Below are 25762 nucleotides of genomic sequence, written 5' to 3'. Positions count from 1 at the left end.
TTTCCACATCAAAGATTCTGATATAAGTGAAATATTGGTTAAAAGGTGAGTATTTCCTTTATTATATGATTATTATATGCTTTATAGCTGCAGCAGATGTAAAGCTTTCAGTTCAAACTCGTGGCCAATTTCAACACAACGGCATTTCATGGTATTGGCATTTTAACTGGCTCCATAACAAGGAACTCATTTTTTTCAATTTTGTATTGCTTTTGTTATCACTGATAAATTTCCTATGAATGTAAGAATTTATTCTTATTACATCTGTGTTTTCTCTTCTCTACTAGAGGGTGCCACATTTAGCATTCCTAAATAAACTGGCAATACAATATTCACTTTTTTCGCCTCTTCAATCAACATATATATCCGCTATGTTGGTATAGGTTACAATCAGTGATATCCTAGGTTCTAGTGACATCTCCAGTTCTAAGATGTTATCCGCATCAGCAGATATTCGCAATGTAAGTATCGTTACTAGCTGTGACATCCTTATCTCAAAAATGTTACCAACTTCAGCATTGCAATAGAAAAAAAGAATTTTTTTTCCCACTGAGCCTGTTTCACAGCTGCTATGTTGATATGATTAAAATGGCATTAAACAATGAGTAACAGGAACGTGTTCAGTCATTCGGAAAATAAACTTTGAACAATAAAAAAAGGGGGGGGGGTACAAAGTATTCAGAGAAAGCCTGGTATCATAAAAGAAATCAAAGTACTGAAGTACTGACGGGAGTTGATTTTATCGATCATTATTAATTTTAAAATCATCGATATGTTATTTTGCATGGCAGGTAGTTTCTAAACTGTATTTTAATTAAGGAATAATTTAATTCTGGTTGTAGCGCGCTTTCTGATTGACTAAAAATTATTTTATATCGTATAAAGAATGTTGCCTACCTCATAGTAAGACTAACGTCAAAAACATATCAATTCGCCTGACGTAACGGTTGAATTTTGTACAATTTTACGTCATTTTAAAGCTCAAATGACTGTTTATATCTACAATTAAAGGGTAAAAAAAATTAAATTATATGCAATGAATTCAATATTTATTAGTTTTATACGATATAAAATGGTTTGAAACAGTTTTCGCTTTTCTATAATCCGCTTCGCTTCTGCTTGTAACGCGGTTTCTGATTGGCTAAAAAAATATTTTATATCGTAAAAAGAATGTTGCCTACGTAATAGTAAGACTAACGTCAAAAACCTATCAATTCGCGGTTCATAAAGCGTAAACTGTCCCAAACCGTTTTCTAAAACTAATCAATATTGAATTCATTCCTTAAACCGATCTTTAAATACATGTACCAAACGTAGATAATTCTATATGTTCACATCTAGACATACTATTTAATGGTAACGCATGAAGAGTTATATCTAAATATAAACACATAACGTTGACGACTACATTTACGTCCTGTATTTAGGCAAAACACATAACCTTCTTTGTTAATGTAAATTCCATCGATCATATCAAATGAATGCATGGCAACAGTTGTATTCGACTTATTATTGCTGAATTGTTTTCAATGAAAAGGAACATGTCAAAGGAACTTCAAATGAAACGTACCTGTAAATAGTGCACAACGAACCCATTTTAATTAATAAATCGACTGATAAATACATGTAACAACGTCGTATATATAACTTGTATATATACATGTTGGTGCAATATGCACACAATACCCTAATTCATTTGTTTTTATTTGCATTGTCTTTTCAGTCAATTGTTCATGGCTATCATTTTTTTTATCTCTGTCTTTCACCATTAATAAGACATTAATAAGACATAAGCATTCTAAACATCTTTCCAATACATTCTCTGGTTAAGGATCGGAGTGGATCACAAATCCGTGGCAAGCGAAGGTACATCTAATAATCTATTTTACCATGTACTTTCAGTGTATTTAAATCATGTGCGTATGTATAATCTCCTTCCGCAGCGTCCACAAACAAAGGCGATATCCTATCCTCTTTGGGTTCATAGTTGTTATGTTTTGTATTTGCTAGAGACCAAATCATTAAGCTACATGCGATAATGTACCAACAGTGCTCGCACCTACAGAAGTATGCTGAGATTGTATATGGGCATAAATAAGATTTATATAATATAATAAATATATTTGGGAAATAGTACCATGTATGTACTCATCTACATAGGATGCTGCTTGACGGACCTGATTCTACAGTAAATATCGAACTTTAGCGCTCGTTTAACTGTATATCACCCTCCGTCATCTTAAGGAAGTCATGTAAACAGTTTTGTGACTCGTGAAGTAGGGACCATGATCTGAACCAATGAAGTAGCATCGTTGGCAGAAAATAAATTAAAAGATTTTGGAAGGTATGTGGGGAATTCAGTGTGAAACCGCTGTCTTCTAAAAGTTCAAGGGCATCTCGAAATCCTCGATCCCGAATAAATCACCCTTTTTTAGCCAATCATTTATTTAATTAGCGTTTATTTTTCTTGTTTTTAATAATTACTGCATCATTATTCTTTCCATCAGTAAAGAAAGGCCCAATTACTGATAAGATGTACCCTGTCGTGGTAACCACAACGATTGGTTTGATAAGCGGAGAGTGCTTATGCATGCTATTTCATTTTCTTGGAAGTTATTTTTCATACTCTTTAAAATATAAATGTATTTCTATCAATAAATAGAGTGGCAGAGTCGGACAAATAAAAAGGCTGAAAATGGAGACGCCGACATCAGACAGGCGATTGTTTATTACATCGTCTCTACTTATCGCATAAAATCCGAGGAATCTGAGAACAAAAGGCGAAGTAAGTGTGGAAGGGTGATACTTATAGTATTTAAGTCATAATTTCAATATCATAAAATTATAAATTCAGAGTTCTATATAATTATAAGTTTTTTGGTATTTACTGTAAAAGTGTAATTAAAAACAGTTCTATGTACAATCTAAAAGTACGTAACTAGCTACATAGTTATTTATATAGTATGACATCGCAATGGAAATTATGGTTAGTGTTAAACCTGTTTTAGTTAATTTAACATCACATAATAAATTCTATTTTAGAATTCTCTATTCCATCGGTCCTTTAAACTTCCTCTCTTTCCTTTGTCCTTTTTGATCTGAACTTCCTACTGACCAGATGTGTTTGTGTTAGATCCTGAAGTAAATCTATAGACTGTAAGTAATTGTTTTATATTATTACTGCTTATAAATAAAGCATATTATATTTGCTAAATATATAAATTATATAGTGAAATGTAAATCTATTTAAATGTTAATTATCATGAGAGAAAACTTAGTGTTTCAGCAATACTCATGACAGTTATATAACCTGCTTTAAGCCAGATCACCTAAATATGGTTTTAAGATTATTGTTGTATGAATGTAGATACCATACCTGATGAATCTATAAGGACCATGCAGATGCAGATCAAGGCTAAGCGTCACACATAGGTATACATATTTCAATATCAGATTTGATACTTATTGCAGTCAAGTTTTAATATATATAAATTATTATTAATTATTTTAGAGTTACAGATAACAGCAGTTATCACTGCGAGAAGGGAAATAATTATTGATTGTAAACTGTGCTTGGCAAAATCATGAAATGGAGGTTTTAAATCTCATACATCGCAATTATATATTATGTGTGATCTTTTTATTTTTATGATTATTACTTATTTTGATACATGTATAGTTAAATATTTCAGAGCTTATAAAGATTACTATATCGATCGAGAACCCTACTTGTGAGTTGTTGTCTTATATATCTACAATAACGCCACTATTACATAAGTGCTAGTATCCTTGAGACTTGCTATCGTTTTCAAGAACCACACGAAGTCCCTATCAATCTAAAAGATATCAATATACAATTGTGCAGTTTGGAAAGGTTATTATCTGTTGTAAAAAAAATTGTTACACAATTGCAATTCTATTCTCGTTTAAATTCGATACTTGGGTTATGATAATGTATACAAGATACATTTTAAACAAAACCCATTGCATTCAGCAAAAGAAGCTGGATTTAGGATAAGTAAATCAGATAGAGATACTGATGGATAGATAGACAGATGTACAGATAAATAGATGGTGTAACACAATTAGCTATAACAAATTGTGCTATAATTATTCTTGTTTATTTTCATTTATCTATTTTACTCTTTTCTGCAGGGACATTAATTAACACCTGATGATAATGTACCAACACCTGATGATAACCAAGAACATCTAGGCCATGCCGAGGAGATAATAACTGGACATCTGATGCAGTACATATTATCAGTATCGATGTGGTCATCGACTCGGTGGAACTCTATGATAGGACTATCAGGGTTATAATTGATTCTCCATTGAGCTTAGGACATTCACTTGTCAACTACGATACAACAAAACGAATATAATACCCGGACGTGGTCAGAAGAAATCAGTCCTCAAATCACCATCAGTGAGGAAGAGCATACTCTCCAGCCATCCTGAATCTTTAAAGTTATACGATCACTGACTGTAGAACAACTTCTCCCGTCAGAGACTGAGTTGTCTGGTGTACTTGTTGCTTGGAACGATAACTATACTTATAAACTATTATTGGAGTTTGTAACTGAGATAACTTTCTTCTCTGTTTTGTCATTACTTCATCGTTTGCTTTGTAACCTTATTATCCTTATTTGAACTTAGTACTCTGTTTCGTTTGTGCTTTGTTACAATGGATAGATAGATGAACGAATGAATAAATTAATGAATGAATGGATGGATGGATGGATGGATGGATGAGACTGTAAGCGGATGGATTGATGTGACTGAATAAACGGATTGATGAACTGACTTTACAATTAAAGGAAGAAAAAATACAAGATCCTAATATGCTAGGCTTTGTATTCATTTAATATGTGCACAGTTCTATCCTTTGAAATTGATATTTAAATAACACTGATTAATAAATCATTATCCGTGGATGTTCATTTGTCAATGATATACATAATTGTTAAACATACAATTCGTTTGATTTAAGTTGGTTTGTTTAAATCAGTACATTTGGAGTAGAATTGTTAAATGTTTTCATTTATTTGCAAGAATAACATGTAGAATAGTTGACCTCTAAGAAATACCAATTCGAAGTTCTAGAAGAACTATGCCTGTCATTTACATGTACTGTTTGCATTTGCCGATTGCTTCTTTGCAAATGCGTAATGGTTAAAGGTATATGTGGGTATTTTTTCATGCTAAAAATTTTTTGATTGATTGATTTATTTAAATTAGTTATATAAAAATAAATCTTCACAATAAATAACGAAGTTTATATCATTCGGGTTAAAAGATATATAAATAAATAAAACTTTTTCATAATTATTATGGAGTCGATAATAAATCCAGCATTTGATTTAACCCCGCCTTAAATCGGTCACGTGATACCACGCTCAGTCTATCACAAAAACAATGGCGACGACGAGAAAGATAGATATACCGTTAAGTTTGACAGATTTTGCAAAGAACGAAAAAAGAGACAGATTGACAAGGATAGGAACAAAGGGAAGATTGTCATAGGAGAACATTTAGAATGATGGGATAGGAATTAAAGCCGAATTAAACTTAAGTTTTTATCATGAAGTTGTAGGGGTATATCTAGTCAGGTTCATACGTACTCCTTGTGTTCCATGTCTTTACTTTATAAGTTATAAACCACAAGTAGATGAATTTTTTAATAAAGAATAAATAAACACTTTGAGTACATGCATCCCTCAGGGAGAGGGGTGTACTCACTCATTTTACCGTGTCGTTGATGCTAAAATCGTGTTTTATCTTTATTACACATAATTAGCAATTTAGATCGTTCTAAATTAATCAATAACGAATATACCGGAATAATAATCCTTTGGGCATCATCTGATTTAAGAATTTTCTAATTTAAGAAGAAAAACGTGATTCTAATTTGTAAACAAACTGTTTTCAATACTAGGTTTTCCGCTCTCGTGTGCAGGGGCGTTACAAATGGCGGATCACATTAACATTCATCAGACGTGTTGCATAGTTTAGAGACAAAAAACTAAAGAAAAAACATGTTTTACGGACCTAGAGTTTGTGAAACGTCTAATTATAAGAAGCACGATGTTTATTTTTACTCAAACTCATGTCAAAAATTTTACTCCAAAGACGCCACATATACCTTTAACATATATTTTTTTATGTTTGGCCTTTTGCTTAAAATGACCTGCATAGGTCTCATTTTTTCTTTTTAAACGGCATGATTTTTCAGAGAACATACACCCACTTTCTTAATAGATGCATACGTTTTGTTGAAGTCCTATTTAGTTTGTGATATTTATATGTGGACAGTTGATTCATGTACGTAAATGTCGGGCACAGTACACAGGAAGTATATGTATGAAATCATAAGCAGTAACAAAGGAATTAATACAGCACACTAACTTTTTAGCTCACCTGAGCTGAAGGCTCAAATGAGCTATTCTGATCACATTTTGTCCGTCGTCCGTATGTCCGTCTGTCTGTCTGTCCGTCTGTAAACTTTTCACATTTTGAAATTCTTCTCTAAAACCACTTAACCAAATTCAACCAAATTTGGCGCAAAGCATTCTTATGGAAAGATGAATATAAATTGCAGAAATGAAAGAAAAATTTTCATTGAAAGCGGAGAAAACCTCAAAACTGAAAAAAAGAGAAAAAATGGGGGATGCATTTAGAAAAATCTTTTTCTCAAGAACTACTGAGGCAAATTCAACGTAATTTAGCATGAATACTCCTTATGGGAAGGAAAATATGAATTACAAAAATTATGGGCTAATTCTGTTTCAAATATGAGTTATTACGAAAATAATAAGAAAGAAAAGGCGTGTTTCAAGCAATTTATAGCATCCATGAGTCTTGGTAAAATTGGCAAAACAAAAGATTGACAGTTATTAATTTGCCAATCTCATTAAAATTTCAAGATATTTACTGACCAATATATTTGTATTCGCTGTAAATATTGCTGCAAAATAATGCGTAATTGGAATTGACGATTGCCGATCTGCCCCGGCTTTTATTTTGCCCCGGCCCGGGTTTGCTTACCCATTTTACCAAGACTCGTATTCCATAATTCTAAAACAAGGTTCTTTGTTTAAAGCAGCCATGACACTATATGATAAACGGGTCGATCTGAAAATGATGAATTTGTTTGTTGTGCAACAGTTTGTGTACGAAGGGAATCCTTGAAACATGCACAATACATTGGTGCCGATTTTGTGAAGTAAATTGAGGCTAAATATTTCAATGCGTTGACAGTTTTCACATATGACGGTGGTGTTAGCTTGTTGTGATTTTTGTTTCGTTTTCATTTATGCTTTGCGTTAACCTGGGAACTGTCGCTTGTATTTCCTGATTTTTACGTATCAAATCAAACGGAGACTTCGGTAAATCAAACAGTTTACTGTTTACCTGCACAAATTAAGCAACATCTGATGTATTAAGAAAGAACTAAAATACAATTCATTCAGGCTATCGGTAATTTGGTATCATCGTTTGCGTAATGGTAGAATAATGCAATGTGTTTTGTTGAGATGCTCGGCATTTTCTCGAGTTTATTTAGTTTAAATAGAGTTTAATATCGCTGACGGAAATATGTAGGTATATACATGTATATGATTCCTTTTGAAAAATAAATTGTGTTCTTTATTTGTTATAGTGCATGTTTCTTGTTTTTAAGTGTTTACAATTTCTATTTACTTACCATATTTGAGTGTTAAGCTTCGAATTATAAGCAATATACAAAGATTCGCTCACAATTCTATGTTTGTACACAGATTTGAGGCCATTCATTTTTTTCCATTTTAAATGCCGAATAGGAAATACCAAGTTAAAAATCTTAAGCTGAATGTAATAAACTCATGTGAACAAAATATGACTCAAACTTTGCAAAATTTTGAGCTCATCTTGCTTATAATTCTACGATTGACGCTGAAATTTTGGTTGATCATTCGAAATTCTATATGAATTAGAGTTTGTTAAAAACTTGTACACAAAAAATTAGAGAATGATATGCTGTATATAACTACTCTCTGGGGCCCCCTCTTTATACAATGAATACTGTGAAATGTGAGTAAATAAAAACCACATCGTTAAAACAGTTTCCATAGTTCTGACACATTTATGTTGCGGGGATAAAAGAATTATCGCTATTCCTAAGAACATATTACAGCGGAAAATTATCCTGGTTTGTAGCCATTTGTTATTTTTGAATAAAAATGAAAATAATGGGTGGGCCATAGTAAATTCGAGCGATGTGCCTGTCAATACGGTAACATTGATTTTTATAGCTCTTTAACATGTCACGTGACAACATTTTTCATTCCAGTGTATTCATCAATCAAGTGTGAGTAAAGTTATAAAAGTCACGAGTTTACGCGAGGTAAACAACAGTCATTTAATTATAATGAAGAAGATAAATTAAATTGTTGAATATTTTTAATTTGAGAAATTGAGCGCATTGAGGTGCACTTTTCTTCTTCACATATATACATGTAGGATTTTTTTGATAAAATACAATAACTATTTTTATATTTAAAAAAAATACAATAACTAGTAGGAAGTTGAGGAAGAAAATGTACCTATATGCTCTCATATATTTTGATCGCTTTATTAAGTGGGGGAGGGGGGGGGGCAGAACGAAAATACAGGGAATTAGAAGTTATATAACAGTGTACCCCTACCAACTATTTAGTTCTTATCCTGCGTAGGATTTTCTTATTCTGTGTAAAAACAGTATTTCATGAAGTACAATATCAAAGATTACGTGTATGCAAAAATAAGTGTAAAATTCGAATACTTTACAATATTTATTTTTTTGTTATTCTACCGAGGGCCATGTGGCACAATATCTTTTGAATGCCCATTGTTGCTCAGGTGAGCAATGTGGCCCCATGGGCCTCTTGTTTTAATAAAATGATTTATTTGATAAAAATTTTAAAAGAGGGTTTATGTTAAAACACATATAGATTATTATATAGACATACCATTGGAGAAATAAATGCTGGACCAGTGCGGGTTTTTTTTTAATATCACTGTACTTAATTTACAACAAAGCGTATTTCTTTTTCCGATCTTAAACATTTACTCCATGTTGCTGAATATCATACATGTTTTGGAAGGAAAAAAGAGGGTTAGGGGACGTTTTTCCTGTAATCAATTAAATGATGTACTGGTAATTGACCTGTAACTTTGGTTAACCCCCATCCCCATTCCCGTTCTCAAAGACGGTAAATAGATTCATTAGTGTTAACAAATCATCATATTTTCAACAAACTAGGAATTAAATTCCAGAATTTATGATTTAAACATATTTTTTAAGTGCGTTAAGTGGCTCGATAGTAAAAAAAAAATGTTGATGTGCCTTCACAACCCACTTTGAAAAAAAAATTTCAGAGAGGGTTAACTTAGTCATAAATTTAACGCACCTTAAAATTTTTTCAAAGTGCGCTGATTTGGTCCCAAATTTAACGCACTTTGAAAAAAAATTTCAAAGTGCTTATTTTTTCAAAGTACGTTGCCACAAGGCTCTGATTATTCGACTAACCGAATCAAATTGACATCCCTACATGTAGGTATAACAGGTAATTCCTGTTGTTAGCTCACCGGAGCTGAAAGCTCAAGTGAGCTTTTCTGATCACAGTTTGTCCGTCGACCGTCTGTCTGTCTGTCTGTCCGTCTGTAAACTTTCACATTTTAAACTTCTTCTCTAAAACCGCTTATCCAATTTCAACCAAATTTTGCACAAAGCATCCTTATGGTAAAGCAAATATAAATTGCAGAAACTCCGAAACTGTAGAAAAATGGGGTGCATTTTTAAAAATCTTCTTCTCAAGAACTATCGAGTCAAATTCAACGTAGTTTAGCATAAATCATCCTTATGGGAAGGAAAATATAAATTGCAAAAATTAAGGGCTAATTCTGTTTCAAATTTGAGTAATTTACGAAAATGATGATAAGACAGAGAGAATAAGGGTCAATCAGTTTAACTTTGGGTTCGGTATTCCATATCTCAAAACCCTCTTTGAAACAAAGAAGCGGCCATTTTGAAAGTATAAGAAATGGGTTTATCTGACAAAGATGAATTTGGTTGTTGTGGAACAGTTTGCGTGCGAAAGGAATATTTGAAACGTGCAAGTTACATTAATGCCGATTTTGTGAAGTAAAATTGAGATTAAATATTCCAATGCGTTGACATTTTCACCTTTGATGGTGGTTTTAGCTTGGTTTGATTTTCGCATCGTTTTCATGAATTACGGTTTGTAACTAAGGGGAACTATCGCCTGTAATTTGTAATTTTTACGTACCAATCAAATATAGACATCGGAAAGTAAGACAGCTGACTGTTACTTGCAGAAAATAAGATACATTAACAGGTACGGTACTTTAACAACTAAAATACAAATTCTAATGGTAATACTGTATGGTTTTTGCGTAATAGTTGATTACTGCAATGTGTTTAGGCTAGTTGTAAGTATTTTCTCGTCTATTCAGTCTAAACGGTGATTAATTTTGCTGATGGAAATACTAAGTGCGTGTACAAGTAGCATAGACATACATGTAAATAATTGTTAGCTCACCTGAGGTGAAATATACAGAGAATATCTTTAAAAATATTCTTCTCAAAAATCAATCGGCCAAAAAAGCTGTAACTTGTGTAGAAGCATCCTAAAGTAGTGTAGATTCAAGCTTGTCCAAAGCATGATCTCCTGGGGTACGGTGGGGCCTCAATGGGGGATCAAATGTTTAGATACAAATGTATAGAGAAAAATCATTAAAATCTTCTTTTCAAAAACCAGTTAGCCAGAAAAGCTGGAACTGTGGAAGCATCTTCAGGTAGTATACTATGCAAACTCAAGGTTCTGAAGAAATCATGGTATTTTTAAAATCAAGGTGATTTCTTTATTATTCTATGATGCCTTGTTTATAAAGTGTCATCTTTAAAAAAAATCACTTCATTTTGAGTGACTTTGATTGTGTGTCAATTTATTTGCAACACATTTAGAAAAAAAAGCGTTGGAACTGCAACACCATTTATCTTGTATGTAAGTAATTTATTTATTTATAGTGACATGTGTATACATTTCCAAGTGTAATATTAACAACAGTCAGCATAGATTAAACACCCGGTCCGTCGGGCCTATATGCCACTTTGAACACATAATATATGAAAAAAGAAAAGAAAACTAGAGCCGAGCTCGTTGCAAAGCAACGAGTAGGTCTTCCGTCGCAACTTCGTGTCGCGAAAGGATTGTCCATCAGTCTGATTAAAACACCTCCTTCTCCTGACACTTGCCAGAGCCTGACAGACCCTGTATTGATAAAAGGTCATCTTTTCACGACCATTTCTTCTTACAAATTAGAGCTTTGGAAAATTGATTGGAACTCTTCAAATGGAGACCAAAAAAAAATTAATTCATGCCTGTTTTCTATGTAACCTCTAGATTGAGTATTGCTCCACTCATTAAACAGATAAAGGCATATCTTTGCTAAGTAGGTGTTAATTTAGATTGTATGCAAATGTGGAGGTCAAGTGGAGATAGTCTGTTATTGATACAGGTCTATCAGAACCTGGCGAGTGTAAGGAGAAGGGAAATGGTTTTTAATGATACTGGATTATCAATATGATAATAGTAAGTTCAAGAAATCGAAAACGAGACTCAATTTCAAAGTATTATTTTCATACCAGGCAAGTTCTTCGTTTAACTTACTTCAAGTTTAGGATAACTTTAAAAAGTACATCATTTATGTACAGGTATATAATTAATTTAATTATAATAAAAGTGTGGATGTGGCGATGGGGGAAATCACCTAAAAATCAATTTTCTAAGCTTTAACTTAAGGGAATTTTTGGTTGAGAGAAAGGGGGGGGGGGCATTGCTCCCACTGGACCATCTAAATGGTACTGTTAGCAAGCTCACAAATGATATCCCCGCTTAGAAAGAAGTCATTACTCACGTATTTCTCTATTAGAGAATAATGGATGGTTCATTTTCTTTAGTAAGTCAGACAAGGCAGGGTATATTTACAGGTCACAAGTAATCTTTATGTCAAACTCTAGCTTTTACTCATTTCCATTAATACAAGATATGACACATGTTTAATATGACTTTGAACTTGCGCAACAGACCCTGGGTCAAGTTCATGACACATCATCGGTCATCAGGAATCTTTACATGAAATAGAAACTCCCAATGTTTCTCCTTAAATGACTTAGGGACAAATCATTACACACCCTCAGTTCATAAGCAATCTTTGTGTGAAGTAAGAAATTCCAAAGTGGACCGGAAACAAATTTTGCACTTTTCCTGCCAGTGACCTTTACTTTGTCCAAATGACCTTGGGTTTAAGTCATGACGCTTCGTCAGGTAATGAGTAATATTTGTATGAAGTAAGAACACTTCCAATGATTCTCCATCAGAAAGACATAGACCGTACACGACGTACGGACGGACAAGATGATTTTTATTTACCCCCCCCCCCTCAATTTTTTTTCGTGGGGTATAAAAATCCTTTTCGCCCGTTTTGTGCGGCACAAAGAAAGACCTATATTTTTCAATTATTTCTATCATATCACTTATAAATATACATGTAAATGTATGATTTGTATGCACATTAATTTTGAGTTCTTTTCATCATCGTCGGAAAGGATAAGAAACCCTTAGGGTCCAATAATGTCTTATCATGGGCATTTGTCAATTTGCATCACTAAATGATTTCCAAGCGGTAAGCTATCAAAGCTTTTGAGATCTTACATGTAGATTTTGAATTTCTGTAGATTTAAATTTAAGGTTAGGAAAAACAACACTTTTTTATACAGTAAAAAAAAAATCTTAAATAGCTTTATGTACGCGTACACATAAATAAGAAGATGTAGCGAAAGCTATAAAGACTTTATTTCTTCTGTTCTAGACTTTTTCAGAGTTAACAAGCTACAAGATAACAATGTCCCATTTTGACAAGCTAGATTAAAAATAAAATATTCAGCTGAGTTTTAGGTCACTTAATCTGCATTACAACCTCATACTACACAACTTCAATGATTTTTTTTATCAATGTGCATATAACAATAAGTAAAATCCCCAAGAACAAATATCTATCGCAATTAAATGTATACATTTTTGGGAGACAGAAAAGTCAATTAAACTACTACAATTATTTCAAAGAAATAAGAAACTGTCGACACTTGCAGTACTCTGATGATTTAATGACGATCGACCGACTTTATTGCTTAATGTAGTCGTATATCATTACTTCTAATCCTGAGAACAAATTTTATTTAATCTTTGACTTGAAACTGTTAACTTATAAAACCAGAGACATAAATAACTTATTAAGTTATTAATGTCTCTGATAATATATATTTTATTCTGTTCATAACTGTAGAAGTTAAGCGTGTTCAACAGGTTAATTTTTTAGCCACATTCTCAGATTACGATATCGCACCTTTAATGTGAGGTTGATTGACATCGAATATTTAGACACTTATTGTTTAACAATTGACCGCTGCAGTGAAAGCATCCTTCAAATGTTACTCAATTATTTATCAATTGCTGAACTGCAGCCCGGGGGCAATATTCTGAGCTATGTGCGCTGACGCGACACGAGATTTTCGGTCGCACGTGGAGCGTATTGACTTAGCATAGACTGACCGAATAAACACACGGGTGGGAAACTGATATATATTGAGGAGAAAAATGTACACATGTTAAGTAGTCGCCAAAAATAGGTCTTCGCCACATTTTGAAAAAAAATAAAGCCCTTGCACTGTGATCATGAAACCGATAAAATCTAAACAAATCTTGTTTAAAAACTCATGTGAATATTTTAAAAATAATCACTTAATCCCTCAATTCTGGACAATTCTTTTATCGTGTCAGCCTCTACCGCCAATCGCAACTTCTCGGGCCTTTCCGGCAAGCTCGGAAAAACACTTCGAAGGTATAACCTAGGCGTCCATGACATCTCCCCCCCCCCTTTTTTTCATAAAACTTGATATAATTACAGCACATTTTATGATCTGTTGAGATGTGAGCTATACTTCATTAAAGGTATCAATATACACTAAAATATAACACAGAAACGACATACAAGACTTCTTGCCGATACTTATTTTAATGGGAAGCGACTCCATTTTGTATAAAATTCTAACAATCGGTGATGTTAATACATTCGAGGTGTTTTTCCAAACTTGCGGGAAAGGCCAGAGAAGTTGCAATTGCCTCTACCGCATGTGTTACATGTAATTTGATATTTGATTTTTTTTATCCTGCCTTGACCGCTTGGGGACTGTTTTATCTAAATTCGGCTAAATAATGCTTCCAATTTTGAGCGCTCTCTCTCTCTCTCTCTCTCTCTCTCATTTTATGTGCAACCTTATGATGAAGACGTCAACTACTTTCTACGATATCTATAAAACCTCTCAGAAGTATTTAGCGGAAATATTCGTGGGTCAATAAAAAAAGTCTTAAATTGAAACACAAGTCAATCTTACATGTACCGGTCAAAATCTCGAATAAACAAATAGTTGAAATCGTACAACATATCAATAAACATGCACGTGTGATAAAGTACATGTAGAAGAACACGAAGATACCGTGGATCACTTGTCCACTCGCGCGGGATCTCCTTGGCTATGTTCTAGGGGTGATCATCATTTTAAGGTTTAATCTTTGTGGTTTCTCGTTGTTTATCTATAACCTTATTAGTACATGTGTAGTTTTTAGAACATTTTAGAATTACAAATTCACTATTAATTTATGTCTGATGATGTTTCTGATTTGGAATAATATCGCTTTTATCATTTTTTAGAGGGGCTTCTCAATTCACATTCTAATGTTTAATTAAATAAATTGAAGGTGAACAAATTTTAAGAACATAAAATTGAAACAGTTCTTGTATATATATCTTGTTATTAGATAACAGCTGAACTCTAGGTAATGCAGCCGCGACCGATTTCCTCGGCCGCGGATGAGGGATCGGATAACTTACGTAAAGGTAAAACACACATAGAGAGCTCAGAACCCAGGAAGATTTACAATGTTTGAAGTATGATGACTAAACTCTAATTGATATAAGTTTTTTCCCCTTTAATCCCACAGTTGATCAATCTGTCTGATACTGCTTCAGTTCGGGAATGGCATTGTTTTTATGATTAAACAGAACGATTTCTTATTGACACTCTATCGTTTAATTCAAATTAAGAAGAGTAAGCTTTAATGTCATTGTGTACGATTCTTCTGTTTGCGGCTAAATAAAATCACATATGAGAGACGCGATTCTTGTGTATTAGATAACCGCTGACCGCTAGGTGGTCCAGCTGCGACCTTGGCGATCGATTTTCTCGGCCGCGGGCGAGATGGGTTATGTAATGACGCACACAACTAAGAATTTAGGTCGATTTGAAATGCTTGCAGTAAAATGACTCAAATCTATTTCATGGAAGTTATTTTTTTTTAAATCTAGTTTATGTATCTCACTAGATAAGAAAAAGAACGTTTATATTTTCTCGTTTTTTTTCTTAACGGTTGTCCACTATAGGACCTAAACAGAGGTGACTCCAAAAAAAGGCTGTAAGAAAAACATGTACACGTTTACTTTTTAGACACTTTTTCAAATGAATCAAAGCATCCCGTATATGCTGGTATACTTTCAGCTGTTAATTTATGTACGTTATGCGCACGAAGACGATTCGCTTACTTGCCAAATGAATACAGGTACATGTTAACAAGACAAGCTTTTTACACTCATATTACGCATTACCGGTACAAAATAATTTTGTAACGACATTGATAACACAATAATGAACAACTTTTCTATCGACAGCTATAGCGAAATATTAACCATTTTTGAGTTATAAAGCGAAGACTTTTTAGGGCTCTAGACCCCTAATTTAAGGGGCCAGCCCTTTTTCAATGGTGTCAAGTGAAAGCCCTTGATATTTTGCACATATTTTGTTCTATATTTGTTTAGAGATAATTTTAAACTAAAGGGCTACATAACAAAAACACAACCAAAAATCAGCATTTTTTGAAACACAAATTCAAATAAATTTTTTAAAACTTTAAAGGAGAAAAACTGTAAAAACAAAACTCGGAGGACAACGTTCAAACTCTCTATTTTTAAGATTTGTGACTTTGTAACACATGCTTTGAGCGGTTTCAGAGCCTTTGCGTGCACAAGAATGCCTATATTTTTGGGAAAAAGGATAATAACTAGGTACCGGAAGTGTCGATTTCAACGATTTTCCTTAGATATTGAGAAATAGTAACTACCAATAGGCTCTGTAAATTTGAACTTTATAGGACAACAAACAAGCAAGATATTCGAGTTTTAAAAAACGTCTAGAAGAAAAAAAAGAATAAAAAGAATTACCAACAGAATCAGTACAAGGTCTTCCGTTGAAAACGGAAGACCTTAATAACACAGCATCAAGCGGTAAACAAAGATATGAATGAAAATATACATGTATGAGTATAAAAATTTCTTCAGAACCTTGAGTTTGCATAGTTTATATAATACAGTGTATGTTTATTTTCTGAACAATAAAGATTGTCTACGTGTAAAAGAATGATATAAGTATTTGGCAACCTGCCGAGGATAATTTGAAATAAGAACAATTAGTGCATCTGTATCTGACAAATCTATTAATTGATTAAACCCAGTATTTTCGAAAAGGATTCTTCTATAGTCGTTATATAAAGGACAATGTAATAAAAAGTGAATTTCGTTTTCTATACTATTTTTACAACAAAAAGTACAATTTCGCTCTTCAACAGGTTCACCGTGGTATCTACCCGTCTCAATTCTCAATGGTAAAATCCCACATCTAAACTAAGCCAGAATTGAACGCAATTGTTTAGGTATATCTAAGACTACATAATTTTCTCTACCAAAAACTGTTTTAAAAAGTGCGTAAGTACGTAGTTTTGGAATATTGCTAATTTCACTGTTCCAGAAATTTGAATAGAAGACGTGTTTATTTGATTGAACTATATTTGTGTCTACTATCATTCTAGAGTCAAAGTATTAATCTAAATCTAAACAGTGATAAATTTCTTTTAAATCACTACACCAATTATTCCTACATCTGTTGTAATCAATTTCAAATACATTTCTTGTGATCCGTTCATTGTCAAAGGATAAAACTCTATTCCACTATCTAATTACATTAATCCAACGTCTATATTGACTAGGTACCCATCCAGTGTCTCCATAAATTGACAAAGTTGGCGCAAAACGATGAACTCCAAGAAAATAACGAATAGCTCTATTTTTAATATTATCTATCGATTGAAATTTTTTGAACCCCCAGACACTGGATGAATAGTCCAAAACTGGAATGACACAAGAGTAAAATAATTTCTCGTATGAGTTAAACCTAAAGTCTTTATTATTATGTATTGAGGAAATAATCTTCCCAAGAGTACGTCCCCCTGCTTTAGCTAGCCTTTCTCCATTTTCAATAAAGTTTCCTGAGTAAGTATATGTTATTCCCAGATACTTATAATTATAAACTGTTTCTAGTTTATTAGACCCAATAGTAAATTCAAAATTCGTCGCTCTTGCTCTACTTTTTCTAAAATGCATACATTTTGACTTGTTGGTGTTTATAAGTACTCTCCAACGTCTATACCACTCATGTAATTTATTTAACATACATTGTAAATCTTATGTTGATTTGGCTATCAAAGCAATATCGTCTGCGTATAATAAAATGGATAATTTACGATTTACAAGATCTATTCCTACATCTAGATTATTAATTTCCTGAGCAAGGTCATTGATGAAAATTGAAAATAAGGTTGGAGATAAATTATCACCTTGTTTTACACCAGTTTTACAATCAATCCGATTTGTGAGGACACCATTAATTCGTATACATGATTCTGAGCTCTGATAAATATTTTTTATCGAATTATACACTTTACCATCTATGTTATTGATTAAAAATTTATATAACATCATATCCCTATCGACAAAGTCGAAACATTTTTGTAGATCAATAAATGCGACATAAAGGTTTGAATTGTTATGTATTAAGCTATTCAAAGTAAATAAGTGATCCTCGCATGACCTATCTTTTCTGAAACCGTTCTGTTCGTCTGCTAATACGTCGTTCGACTATAAATAAGACACCATTCTTGTATTTTTCTTTTCAACTCCGGAAGAACAGAAACGGAAGTCCAAAACATAAAAAATTGCAATAAGACTATATCTTACCGTTTCAGTATCTTTATTTCGTTTTAAAATATCGCTGAGAAAACTTTATCAAGAATTATACTTTTAGAAATTTTCACAAGAAAGAATTTTGTTGTTCAAAAACTTTTTCTGTATGGTATGAATATGGTATGAATTATAATTATCTTATGTTTATTGATATATCATAAAAACATAAAAGCCATACACAAGTTGTTTTTCTTGTGTAACATTTTGTAATCTAATAGTATGTAGCAATCATAAATATACATTTCGTTAAATAAATAAAAAAATGTGCAATCTTTATAAGATAGTTTGACTATTCAATCTCAATATGCAACACTTAACACGTCAACAATCCAGTATAAAAAAACGATCATGCAAATGTTTAAAAGCATTTAGAAAACTGTTATATAATACGATAATTATATTGTAACTAAACGTATACGTAAAGTACATAGTTAAACAAATTTCAGGGTCGCACTAGCTATTGTGCACGCCTTTCATGGACATAACAAACCCAACAAACTTTACAACTTGTTCGTTACAAGTAGTTATATATCATAAATGATATTTCAGTAGTAAGATACAATAAACAACAAAACCCTTTATTCACATGTCACAGGGAATTATTTAAGAATCGATCACTGTGGCGTCGTGTTCTGTAACTGTTGTGTCTGATAGATATGTATAAACGTCTATTTTGCTTTCACACGCAACATATAAATTGTTTTTCTCGTCTACACACAGAGCATTACAGTCGAAAAATATGGGAGATTCGTGAATCGGTAATTTTGCTAGACCGTATCCGTTAATATCAAGTAGGTGGACACATGGTTGGTAAAGGTCAGGCACCAGTATGTGTCCAAAAGTGTCGTTACATAATCCTAAAGGATAAAATTCTGATCCATAATGTTCACCCGAGTAGGTAAATTTATGTTCCCCATCGCTCTTAAACGCAACTACTTGGTTGTCTACAATGGTCACAATGTCTCCATTTATGTTCTCCGTAATTTTACAATAACAATTAGGATAAAAAGAAGGTCTGAAACTAAATCCAGATCTTTCCATGAATTTAAATGTACTTATCGTTTGCAGGTTTACACCTTTATCGTTGTATCTCTTTATGAATTCTTCTTCACCTACGAAAATATCGCCGTTTAGTCGAGAAGAGTGGATGCAAGACAATTCATTGGCGTGTATATGAAGGTTGCGGATTTCACCACTTGAGGACAACATGTAAATACCATTATCTTTTTTAAACAACAGGTCTCCTGCCTTTGATAAGGTATGACATCCAGCATCTGTCAAGTTTACACTTAATTCCCTAAGTAAATGTCCGTCCTCATCAATTTCCTTGATTATGTGTTTAACACTTAACCACAATCTATTTGGCTTAAAGCAGGATATGTGTTTAATTCCAAACGTCGACAGTCTAATACTTGACCTTAAGTGGGCGTTATATTCAAAACGCTTGGGAAATGGCAGCTCTGTAAAATAGAAAATTAGATCAACATAAATAATTTAAAATAATACACAACTTAATTCGTTTTGTTTTTTTTACATTTTGCCGCATTTTAGTGTGTGTTATTTTTAATATAGATACATATACTTCAATATATATGTTCCTGAGAAAGAAATCAGTACGCAAGCACGCAAGTACATATTTAAAATGACCGAATTCTAAGGTGATAAAAAAAAATCCAAAATTGATTCACCAATTAATGTTAGTAGCGTTTTTGTTGTGAATATTGTTCATTAAGCAGATAAACAATTGACATACATAGCACCAATATGTTTCATTTTAAACTGTAAAAATTAGATATTTATTGTAACGTAATATGATCTTCGAGACCCTCGTTTATTATTGTTATAAATAAGTGTATTGTCATTACGGTGCTCTTGCTAAACGTCGTAAACTCATTTGATACAACGTATCTTGATCAAATTGAATTAAGTTGAACTTCTTAATTTTAAATTTCTCAAACAAACTTGGTTTAAAATGTAGGTATGATAGTTTTTTAATCCTTTTAAATGTAGGCGTACAAAACCGTGATATTGAAAAGCTTGGAAAACAAACAAGAGACACATTTAATTATGAAACAGTAATATTGATGTACATATGCGTCTTCTCACGACTTCCTTCTGCCTTATGAGTTTTCAGAAATGCTGGCTTTTCAGGAACTATACAGTGCCATAACTTTGTATAAATGTTTAGCGGCGACACATTTGATGTCGAAATAGGTCACACAGGAATCCAGTGTGTTTCACCGGTCAAAACGAATGTCCAACAAATATTGTCATAGCACATTTTCTCAGTCTTTTAGAATTATAACTTATTATTAATATATTATGACTAATATTTTTATGATAGTGCGTACGTCAGCAAAAAAAAATTGGACTGCTTTTTAAAAAAAAAGTTTCCCTATCTATTTCTGGAATTAGCTAAACATTTTGCAGCTAATTTCTAGATGTTACGATCTTAAACGTATGACGTATTAATCAATTCCACTTTTCTTTTTAAAAATTGTCTAAGTAGGTAAAATATATGCCACACCAATGTTGAGTGTTGCATATTTTTGCCCCAATGAGCCCCCATGATATTCCAATGAAACCCTAATGACACTCCAATAAACATCCGTGTATCCAAATTATACTGTATGTTATGTGTATTAATAATATCATCAATGATTTTTTGTACCAAAGTATCAACTAGATTACATTGTTATTTATTTTTCCAACGAAAAACCTCATTGATTTCGTTCCGTTTCTGTCTCAAATGATTAAAATTAAAAATAGATATCAGATTCGCACCAGTTGTTCTATGTGAAAAAACCCCTGATAACTTCCTATTATATCAGAAAAGTGTAACAAAAACATTTTTATAACGGGGCGATATTGTGACATGGCTGTTATCATGAAATACAAGTACGAATCATATATTAAGTCAAATCAAATATCAACATAGTCAAAGGACCACTATACAAAGAACATGCCCCATAAACATATGTATAGACAATATATACATGTAGTTATACATACAAAACTATAGTTTAAAGTTCAATGTTCAAACAACATACAATTTAAGAGTTCACATTTTGCACATCACAAGTTCAAGTTCATCGTGTAGAAAACATTGACCCCAGAAGTTGCAGAGGTGAACGTTTGATAATATATAAGCAGATTACTGCTTTAATGCCACAGGTTCTCTGGGTCGAGATTCATAACTGATTCAAAAGAGAGTTGAAATTGTAATTTCCTAAAAGGCGACAGATGGAAACCATCTGAAACAAAGCAGGATCAGGGTTTATGACTGATTAACGGATAATTGCACCCCGCAGGAGTTAAAAAGTTTAGGGGTTTTTTGTATGGCGCACAAGTTTTCAGAATAGCACCAATGGAGTCACGGGAGAATGTACGGCAATATTATCCTCGCTTATAGAATGCGATGTCTTATAAGGTGAAGAAGATCATCATATCATAAAAATCAAAAATATGAAAGTCAACCCAGAGTAAAAGAATAGCTTTTTTATTCAGATATTTAGCAAAATATTTACAAAAAAAAAATTTAAAATATAGTGAAAAAAGAAAATTAACGCAATCCTGGCAGACACTTTTCATATAGATTTATCTTTAGAAATCAATTTATGCATTAATAATTAATAATCAATAATGATTATAAAATAACGAATTTAATGATAAGGTGTACACGTTAAGGGGGATGTGCCGCCATCTCGTACACATGAGGATGAAAATATAAACATTTCTTGAACTGACTTGGTTCTGCCCGAACCGGCCAAAAATGTTGCCAAAAGATATAAAAGCAATAAATACGAAGTCCTACATGTAATTTTGATTGAAAAGTATGCACACAAGAACAGGACAATGCCTTTTTGATCACTCGGAACAGCTGTCGAACTGCGCAGCTACAGACTTACTTTGAAGATTTGAAAACCTGAAAAAATATGAAGGGGGTTTGTAAAATCTGTTGTGACATCTAGCCTAGAACAAATATTGCATCAATCCTGAACCTAAATTATGCAACGATAAGTAAATAAGTTATCCTTGCATAAAGAAGCCTAAAAAATTAAACAGAAATGAGAGTAGAATGGTACAAGTTTAGCATTAAAAAAAGGTTACCGTCTTAAGAGCAAACCCCAAACAGCAATTAGCTATCAAAGACAGTTTAATTCTTTTTTATATAAATGTCACCTTCCTCTACATAGCATTGTGAGCGGAACATTTGTATGTCATGTGTCTTTTAAGCCTGCCTGACTAAAATTGAGAAATGCGTACCCGCGCTTGTAAGTTGAGATCGACTATAGGGTAAAGAGATCTTACGAAGGGTCGTAGACTCGTATTATTTTGATAAAATCACTGCAATCAGCATCTTGTTTAACTGTTATTAGTTTTACCTATCCAAAGTGCAAATAATTTTACCGATATTAGGCATACCGCATCATTTTTTTTTTACATATTTGTATTAATATTTAAATAAACAATACTAAAAAACAGATAATTCCAATAGATTCTTTCAACTACTTGGAGCTGAAAACCAAAGGCTGAATTTCATTCATAGCAATTTGCATTGCTTTTTCGTTTTCTCACATTTTAATAGATTTTGAAATCTACGAAATTTATTAAGTCATACGTATAAAAAGATCATCAGAAAATTGTCTCCCTTGCACCAAACAGTATTTTAACCAATGAAATAAATGTAAATTTTCCCATTATGTATTTTCTACCAGTCATAAAGGAGAGGAAGTGCACAACCCGGAGAATGTAAATTATATCAACTCTTTGTACCGTCTTCCAAGGAAGACGGTAATAAGAAGAGAAGTTGAACAGTGTAAAAAAAAATGGCTAAATCAGGAAATGCGACTCTTCGTTGGAAGCATAGAATTACAAGCATTCGTGAAACCTGAAGAGCAAGCAAATATTAAAGTCCATGTTGCAATAGACAGAGCCAAAGTGGAAAAAGAATTACTGAATATGAGGTCAGGTATTTCTATACAAATGATCGCAAACATTGACGAGCAAATGATAACAAATTTGAGGAGAAAAGCAACAGGAAGATTCTTAGAAATTCTTCTGAGTGTGGGGAATAGACCAAGAGAAATACGAAAAGAAATCTAATATCAAACTGTCCCTGAAGTGATGGAAACAAAATGCAAAAACTAACATGTATTAACCGCAAACCGCAGATCGTAATCACCGATTTAAAAAAAAATAAATAACAAACACCATGGGGGTAAATCTCCATTTGAAAGAAATTCGAATGCCGACGAAGACATTTTATCAACCACAGGTAAAAAAATTTAGCAGAGAGAAGACCATTTCCTGAAAACAGATACACTTCCCAAAGATTTGTGAATTCTGATCATTCATCCGAAAATTTATTCCTGGAACGACCTTAATAGGCAGAAAGGCTAAACATTAATTTTAGGAGGAGTACTTAGTAGGAGATACCAAGAATATCAACTGATTTCATTACTGACTTTTCAATGTTTTAGTTAGTAAAAAAGGAGACTTACTTAAACTTGTTTCTATAGACTCTTCATCTTCCATTTTATGCAAAAATCCTGTAGATGTATCAAATCTACCCTTGGATGGTACAAAGGTACTTTCGTAGGGTGGTATTATTCTGTGTGATTTTGATTTTTGAACGAGATCATGATAATCAACACATTCACTTTCTGTTATTCTGTAAAGGTCACCTTATAAAACAAAACAGTATAATAGATTAAATATGTATTTTTAATGTATCTTTTTTAAAGTGTGATTTTAGGTTAAAAGATTTTAATAGCATTAATGTGTGTTGTTGCATACCTGAAAAAATAAATCTACAGTCTGTTCACAATATTTGGAACCTTTCAGAAATTAAATGTAACAGTACTGTTATATTCTGAATTCTTCTTATATTGCATACTTAGATAAAAAGTATTTTTTGAAAGTTTGTTATTTGCAAACAATATATACAACTATAAATCGTACTTAGTAGGAGATACCAATAATATCAACTGATTTCATTACTGGCTTTTCAATGTTATAGTTAGTAAAAAAAGGAGACTTACTTAAACTTGTTTCTATAGACTCTTCATCTTCCATTTTATGCAAAAATCCAGTAGATGTATCAAATCTACCCTTGGATGGTACAAAGGTACTTTCTTGGGGTGGTATTATTCTGTGTGATTTTGATTCTTGAACGAGATCATGATAATCAACACGTTCACTTTCTGTTATTCTGTAAAGGTCACCTTATAAAACAAAACAGTATAATAGATTAAATATGTATTTTTAATGTATCTTTTCTAAAGTGTGATTTTAGGTAAAAAAAAAAATTAAATAACATTAATGTGTGTTGTTGCATACCTGAAAAAATAAATCTACAGTTTGTTAACAACATTTGGAACCTTTTAAAAATTAGATGTAACAGTACTGTTATGTTTCTGAATTCTTCTTATATTGCATACATAGATAAAAAGTATTTTTTAAAATTAAAGTTTGTTATTTGCAAACAATATATAAAACTATAAATCGTACTTAGTAGGAGATACCAAGAATATCAACTGATTTCATTACTGGCTTTTCAATGTTATAGTTAGTAAAAAAGGAGTCTTACTTAAACTTGTTTCTATAGACTCTTCATCTTCCATTTTATGCAAAAATCTAGTCAATGTATCAACTCTAACTAATATTAAAAAAGAATGCATTTTCAATGTATTCATTACTTGTATGTTGTATGTTTTTTTAGGTGGGAGACTAATATTTGCCTATTGTAATTTTTTAAAAACTGGTGATTTCATTTTTTTCTTCAGCAAAGCATATGTCAAACTCTTAAACTTTTTTTTACTATTGTGTCAATTTTTATTAAGATATTTATATTGCATACATAGATAATCAAAGTGCCGAAGAACTGACGGGAGTTGATTTTATCGATGTTTATTTATTCTAAAATCAATGATATGTTATTTTGCATGACAAGTACAGGTAGTTCCTAATCTGTATTTGAATTACGCACATTTTTATAATATGAATTTTCGGACTTTTTCGACACAAGAATGTTTAAAAAAAAAACCATATGAATCATGTTAAGTAATATTTAAAGTTAGAATAAATTCAATCAAACTATGTATCACTGATAGAAATATTTCTGAAATATTTATGGATCCAAGCAAAATTTAAACCCTCGTCTCGTTAACCAAACGCTCGATTGTCGCCGTTTATCCCCGACAAGCAAGAGAGACTCTCTACTTGTCGGAGATTTACGGAGACAGCCGAGTGTCGAGTTGAACGAGACTATATTGAACTCTGGCGTAAGAATACATACAACTACAAAAATATATAAATTGTTCGTACCATTTAAAATCTGACTATTTTTAAGGTATTTATAAATATGTTTCCTTGAAAAACAATGCTTTAGCATATATACATTATTTCAAATTTATCAATTATTATCAAGAACTAATTCTTGTCAGCGGCGATGATTTGTGCTTTGGTCCAAACACTGTTTCACTTTCGGTTTGTCAGAGTAAGTGCATAGGAGAGTTGATTAAAATCAACT

At 32.4% G+C, this 25762-nt stretch overlaps 2 protein-coding genes and 1 long non-coding RNA gene across 7 annotated transcripts in view; 2 read left to right on the top strand and 1 right to left on the bottom strand.

Annotated features, from left to right (window-relative positions):
- Positions 1 to 25762, top strand: part of LOC117691114 (uncharacterized) — a 139913-nt gene that overhangs the window by 34214 nt on the left and 79937 nt on the right. The gene's annotated exons all lie outside the window — the stretch shown is intronic.
- LOC136271499 (uncharacterized) lies at positions 633 to 4929 on the top strand. Its single transcript, XR_010709378.1, has 4 exons — positions 633 to 2785; positions 3119 to 3156; positions 3368 to 3432; positions 4156 to 4929. It is a non-coding gene; the product is annotated as an uncharacterized lncRNA (long non-coding RNA).
- The window catches only part of LOC136269659 (uncharacterized), a 28598-nt gene continuing 20151 nt past the window's right edge, over positions 17316 to 25762 (bottom strand). For 4 of the 5 annotated variants that reach the window (XM_066071106.1, XM_066071109.1, XM_066071107.1 and 1 more), the window contains 3 exons: positions 24273 to 24455; positions 23733 to 23915; positions 17316 to 19688 (listed from right to left, as the gene is read on the bottom strand). In XM_066071106.1, the coding sequence (XP_065927178.1) occupies positions 18832 to 19688; positions 23733 to 23915; positions 24273 to 24455 (1223 nt within the window). In that variant the 3' untranslated portion in view covers positions 17316 to 18831. Of the gene's footprint in view, positions 19689 to 22136; positions 22154 to 23732; positions 23916 to 24272; positions 24456 to 25762 lie in introns of all 5 variants that reach the window. The other variant, XM_066071110.1, reaches the window with a different exon arrangement.

Source organism: Magallana gigas, chromosome 9 (assembly GCF_963853765.1).
Source record: "Magallana gigas chromosome 9, xbMagGiga1.1, whole genome shotgun sequence".
NCBI classification, from domain to species: Eukaryota; Metazoa; Mollusca; class Bivalvia; order Ostreida; family Ostreidae; genus Magallana; species Magallana gigas.
Note: the sequence above shows the minus strand (reverse complement) of the source record. Positions and strands in the feature narration are given on the sequence as shown.